Genomic DNA, 6,405 nt, shown 5'->3' with positions numbered 1-6,405 from the left:
TTTATTCCATTATGCATTGCTTCTGAGATCAGCACTATGCGCACATGCCCAGTCTGATTCGTCTGAATGTTGTCTGAGAAGATCTACATGAATATAGATGCAGCAAGAAGATTTCTGGGAGTTGTGTGAGTGTCTGGAGAAGTTATGCGACAGTATTTGCGAGAAGCTTTTTAGGATCTAGCTCTAAGCTAGTTAACCATTGTTAAGAGATTGTAGAAAAGTATGAAAGCATAAAAGTATAACTGTTATAACCTGTAACCTTTTTGATTTCAAAGTATAAACAGTTTTAATTCATGATAGAAATGATTAAACATAAAAACTGTTTTTATTTTATGATAGACGTGATTAACCATATAAACTGCATAGACGCCTTATATAAAATAGTCACTCAAAACTTATATAATCCTTCCTGTTCTGAACAGGATCAAAGTTACAACCAGTTACATTCTGTTGTAGAACCTGAAGGAGGTACCAGCTTTAGATGAGCATAAAAACAGCCAGCAGAGCAGAGAGAGACGGGAGAAGGTATGAGAAAAAAAGAGAGATTCCCAGGAAAGAGTGGGATTTTCCAGGGTAGAGACTGGATCATACTTATTTAACAAAGAATAAAAAGGCGATTCCCCAGTAGTAGATATTGGGAGAGACTTCTATAGAAGACCCTTCGGTGTCTTATCCACTCAGAGGTGGACTAGAAGACCCTTCTGCTATCAGAAGACAGCATGAAAACTCAGCGAGAGCTGACTGAGAGAGCCTGAAAACAGCAGGAATGTCAGAGAGAGAGAGAGGAGGGGAGATTTCCAGGGTATAAACTGAACTATATATTTTTTAGCAAATCAGCAAAAGCTGAATAGAAAAACCCTATTACAGTAGAAGTGCCAGAATTAGTTCTTGTAGCACTGAGACTGTTTCATTGAATTGAAATTATCAATGTGATTGTTGTGTGAAAAACTTTAATAAAACCACAGCTTTACCATTTGTAAGTGGCTGAAACCAAACAAAGTACTCTGGTTCTTTAGAACAGTTTAACCCTCTTCCCCTGTCCGTTACCCGTGTGATCCAGATGTGACGACAGAATCTACCAGAGGAGCTTACGGTAAGATCCCTGGGTGAAGACTTGGCAGTGTTAGTCATAAATGGTGAGACGTTCTCAATAGGCAATAGTAAAGTATAGATGATGTACATAACTACTCATACTGGGTGTTAGGGTTACATCCTACTGAGAGCGCCTAGGGCTTAGCCGGACAACACTTTCAGAAAGACAATAATTCTGACGACTCAGCTACGGGGTGAGATAAAAGGCCGAAGGTACTTTTCTGACACCTCCAAGAGGAACCTAATGCTTGCAGGCTGGACAGCCGACGGAGTAACCATCGTGTTAAGTGCGCAAGCCTTCCCTGCTTTCCCCGGGGCAGGAACCGTTCACGCTACACCATCATTTGGTCTGTAACCAATTCAATTATAGCATTGTGATTACTGGAATAATTCTGCACCATATTACACTGCAACATGCCAGGTTGGTAGATATACATAAGTGAAGGTACATGTGCTGTGCTGCTGCCAGAGAACAACAACGTCACATGCACTCTTCCCCAAAAAGATCTTCTACCAGTGGTGGGACAACATTATGACTGATTATTTATAGATCAATGGCTGGTTGATTGAATTATCCCACCACTGTGTCTGGCAGGAACATAGTTAGAAACAAGTGGTGTGCGAGTGTGTGCTTGTGTGTGTGCGTCACTTCTTGAAGCAATTCATAGGCCACACCTAAAGACAGCATGAAAAGTCTCTTTTTCTTAACGAGATACAACTGATCACACTATCTGACTCTTATTCTTAGAAGCGTAGGCAGATGCCGGATCCCAGTGCCACAGAAATAAGTCATGTAGTGTTTCCTCAAAACACACTTTCATACACGCTTAATTGGATTACAAATATTACTTAACTGACAAGATAAATGGAAATGGCATAAAATGAAAGATATTATATTAGTGCAAAGACCAGCTGAGTATTTTTTTCCTCATTACGTTGTGTTTGTCGTTGTTGAATATTGAAAGCATGCAATATATTTTGAATTCAATTGCCTCATTAGCTTCTTATAAGTGAGCTTCTTATAAAGTCATGATGATATGGTCTGTAATAGGCATGGACCTTCAGACATTATTCAGTGTGATTCACACATTCTATGATTTTTTTATGACTGTTTGACATACTTTTCTATGCATTTTTAAGAATTTCTTTGACATACTATAGGTGCATTTTAAAGGCTTTTTTTCTACAGGCTATACTACTGGACATACTGTTCATTTACTTCTCACAAGTTTTTTTCCGACATATAATACATTGCCTTTAAGACCATTTTGTACTATACTATGTCATTTTATGGGTTTTTCGACATACTATATTACTCTTTTGTCAAAATATACTTTTTGTACTATGACCTTTTTGTACTTTTTTGGACATACTGTACATCCTCTTTTTATGATTTCTTTTCAACAAACTAAACTATGCCTTTTTATGACTTATTTTGATATAATATACTTTGGCACTTATTGACCATATTCCACATACTTCACTATGCCATTTTTCATTTGCCATACTATACTATGACTTATTTTAAAATATTATACCATGCCTTTTTGGTGTTTCTTTTCGACATACTTTTCTGTGACATATTCCAACTTTATTTGAGAGCTCCAGAGTTAATGTACCACTTTTGATATCTGTAGTAAGAAATAGGAGAAGTGTGTTTGTATGTAAGAGAGAAAAATGAATTAAAGTGGACAAAAGCAAAAACATATGCATGAGAATATATGTTTTTATTGATCAACTAATTGTTTCATGAATGACAAGGTCCAGCCCTAAAGGGCTTTTGACATGTGATGATAACATTTGACATAACAATGATCATGATTGGGTAGGGCGGCATATCATAATTAAATCATGTCATACATAATAATAGAAGCATTTGTAATTTGTTTGCTACATGATTGGATTACTGAACTGAAACTTTCTGGTTTCCTGTTTGCACGGACACAGATTTTTCCTCGCTGAAGTATTTCCACTTATAAAGCTGTAGACATGTGTAAAGGATTTAATATGAAGCTCATTCATTTAAATGGGCACAAAAGATACACGAGCACTCAATATCTGACAGCAAAACTAATCAAAAGCTTTACGTAGTCAAATGTAATTAATTCAGAACTGGTATTCTGCATGCTGTCTTAACTTTCCTCTGTGGACAAAGGTTGGTATTTGACCTTTGACATCCTGGCCTTGTACAGGACCACGGCACTGATCATGCCAACAGCTGCGAGAAGACATCCAGCGATGAACACCAGGTTCAGATTCAGGTGGAGCGCTGGAGAAACAAGAAGCACAATGTTTTAACTTGATCTGGTCAAAGTAGGGCTCAAAGAAGTGAAGTGTGCTCGTAACAAATGAACTTTCTCTGTTTTGATACCGGAGCTTTCGTTGCTCTCCGCTGATCTCTTTAAGCGCAGGGGACCCTGGGAAACGAAGTGCCTCGCACTCTCCACGGCAACCTCTCTCTTTCTGCGGTCGTGGTTATGAGGCGAAGTGGCTGGCGTTGTGGTGCTGATGCATCCCTCAGAGAACCTGGTGTTGGGTTCCCCTGCTTCACACATCAGGACTGTGCAGCTGATGTACACCTGAATGAGACAGAACACGCTGTCATCACACCAGCAGACGGACCGACAGCAGAGCTGTGCTCAGATCCAGCTAAAACCTCCGCTCCACTTTGCATCTCCACGACAGTCAGTGACGTTCCACCTCGTCCTCAAGTCCATCCGTGTCAAGTGGTACCAGTTTATTTCTTAAAACGTCGTCAGCGCTGAGTTTATTAGAGATGCAGTTTTTCTGTCATGATCTTTAGATATCAGATTCACAATGTGAAGCCACAGCTTGTAACAACCAAATATTACAATTGGAAACAAAAAAGGAAATACAATTTTGTTCTATAAAAGGTGAGATGGGAAATATAGATTGAGTTTGACAAAACGTGTAAAAGATTACGTGTTTTTGTTGACTAATTGCTTTTCTTGAATTGCTCAACTAATGTTTCATTGAAAATAAGTCTATTTTATTTTGTATTATACAAATTCTGACATTATTACGTTTAAGTATGTTTTTTTTTTAATCAATTATTGATGTGGTAAGTGTCTCGGGTGTTTTCAGAGATTTGCTTCCCCCTTTTGATTGGTTGTTACGCCCTGTGGCTTCAGCATACAAATGTGTTGCTTCACATTGTGTGTTACACCTGATGAAGATCCATGACGGGAACATTGTGCCTCTAATAAACTTCACATGAATCCACCTGTCCACCAAGTGCGCATTGATTACCACTTAGTAAAACTAGTCAGATAAATGAAAGGACATCATGAACTGGACCTATTCGTTGGAGGATTTAGAGATTTCCCAGAGACATCAACAGTCCTCTGCTCCGTTCTTTACCTGATCAAACATGCCGATGAACTTGAAGGCCTTCATGCTGAACCTGAATTGTCTCGGGTGGGAGGGGGAATGGATCTGAACGGTCGGGTCCACATTACACCTAGTCAGTGCAAAAGAAAACAAAAAGATGAGACATGTTGCCTTTGTTACTCTATGCCGTACAGTGGATGCTGTTATAGGGGCAGAGGTATTGTTCTATTGGTATTTACACAATAAGAAAAGTACTATAGGTTATATAAAAGATGAAGTAATTGAAGCATTGACTTCTACATCCTGACAGGGTGACATTACACAGAAGAGCCCCTAAAGCAACAATCAAAGAACACATTTTTACAAATACTTTATTATGCCCTCTATTGCCACTAGGGGGTGTGCCCATGCCTACCCATTCTCAATGATGGAGTAGGTCCGCTGGGAGTTGTGGTTGTCATATGGTGAAGCTCTGCAGGACTCCACAAACAGCACGGTGTTGTTGACGGAGGAGGTGGCCTCTATCTGCATGTAGACCCTGCTCCCTATTTCATACACCACTGGGTATGAAGTTGGATCAACCATGGCTTGGTATTGGTCGTTAGGATAGAACTCAAACTGGTAGGTGAACCTGCCGAAGCCCCTGTCCCACACTGAGACGATGGGCCTGTGTGCTGTGAAGGCCAGTGTCGCGTTTCCACGTTTGGGGTACTGGCAGTAGAACTGCACCTCCAGCAGGTGTTTCCTGGTGATCACGTCGGCTCTGTTGTCAAACGTGGTGATTTCATTCTTGAATCTGAGGTTATCCCCGTCTTCCTGCAGAGAGTAAAAAAAGGTTATGTATTCAGTCCTCATACTGCTAGATAAAGGCAACACCAACGACTGAGAGAGAAGAGCCCAGCCAGTAACAAAAGCCTGCGTTACCTCGATCTCAGTGCCACAACCGCTGAGGGGGATGTCGGCGAAGACGTAAGTGCTGTTGGAGTGCAGCCTGCAGGCGGTGTTGGCACCGTCGTTGAGCCGCAAATGATCCTCATGGAGTCCAGCGAATGAAGATTTCTCAACCTCTACTCTCATTGTGGACTCGGTGCAGATCACATGGGAATTAACTAGAAGAAGAGAGTGTTAAAAAATAAACATTACATACCAATGGTATACTTATTTACAGGGGGCAGTAATGCCAACAAGAACTTCAGCAACGTTCCAGCAAACAAAGACTGCGTGCTGGTCAACATTGGATGTAAAATACTTTTTATGAGGAAAGGCACCCAAGGCCACGATACACACAATGTGTTTTAATGAATGTAAAGATGGCTTTTGTTTGTATACTAGGAAACTCCACAGGACACCTTGAAGTTGTGTTCCCATCAAAAAGATAGTGAAGTTTCTTTACAGTTCTGCTGGTTTGGTTTCACTGTGTATGAACAGTGAACATGGTATTTTTGTGGAGAGCAATCATTTTTTGCATCCAATGACGGCTCTGAATTTTGTCTGGTAGGAAGGTTTACCAATCACAGCACTTTATAGAAGTGCATGTCTCGCGGCTTTTTAAACTCTAATGTACGCCAGCCATACAGCCAATATTTGGCACTTTAACTGAGCATTTAGCGTGTGATATACTGTATTTGGTGAAAATACACACCATTACAGCTGTACTTAAACAACTAAATGTTGACATTAAAGTAGACTCACCTTGCACCCTCCGAACTTCTACCAGAACACACCTCATCTCAGACTGATAGACGCCAGACCTGAGAAGCATCAGTGAACGCTGATTTAATGCCTGTTACTCTTTCGGTTAGGCTGATATGTCATGTTCAAATTATTACTGGTGGTTTTGGCTCCTAATTTTTGAATATCTTGTCGCTTAAGAGAAAAACACCAAACACAGAGAAATGTCACTCACTGTGGAGATGGGGTGGCGTGGTGATTGTGACTGTGATGGTGTGTGGTAGCGGTTCC

The 6,405-nt window shown here is 40.4% G+C and overlaps 1 protein-coding gene across 1 annotated transcript; it reads right to left on the bottom strand.

The window, feature by feature from the left end:
• Positions 1–3,224: 3,224 nt before the first annotated feature.
• On the bottom strand, positions 3,225–6,172 carry LOC142931474 (ZP domain-containing protein-like). The gene is made up of 6 exons (XM_076075393.1): positions 6,136–6,172; positions 5,368–5,552; positions 4,859–5,259; positions 4,474–4,573; positions 3,464–3,671; positions 3,225–3,361 (listed from the first exon to the last, which is right to left on the bottom strand). Exons 1-6 carry the CDS (start codon positions 6,170–6,172, stop codon positions 3,225–3,227), a joined length of 1,068 nt encoding a protein of 355 aa, XP_075931508.1.
• Positions 6,173–6,405: the final 233 nt, after the last annotated feature.

The sequence above is a fragment of the Anarhichas minor genome, unplaced genomic scaffold, assembly GCF_050575085.1.
Source record: "Anarhichas minor isolate MPS153535 unplaced genomic scaffold, ASM5057508v1 ptg000052l, whole genome shotgun sequence".
Taxonomy (NCBI): domain Eukaryota; kingdom Metazoa; phylum Chordata; class Actinopteri; order Perciformes; family Anarhichadidae; genus Anarhichas; species Anarhichas minor.
The sequence above is the reverse complement of the archived record's forward strand: the minus strand, read 5'-3'. Positions and strand labels throughout refer to the sequence as shown.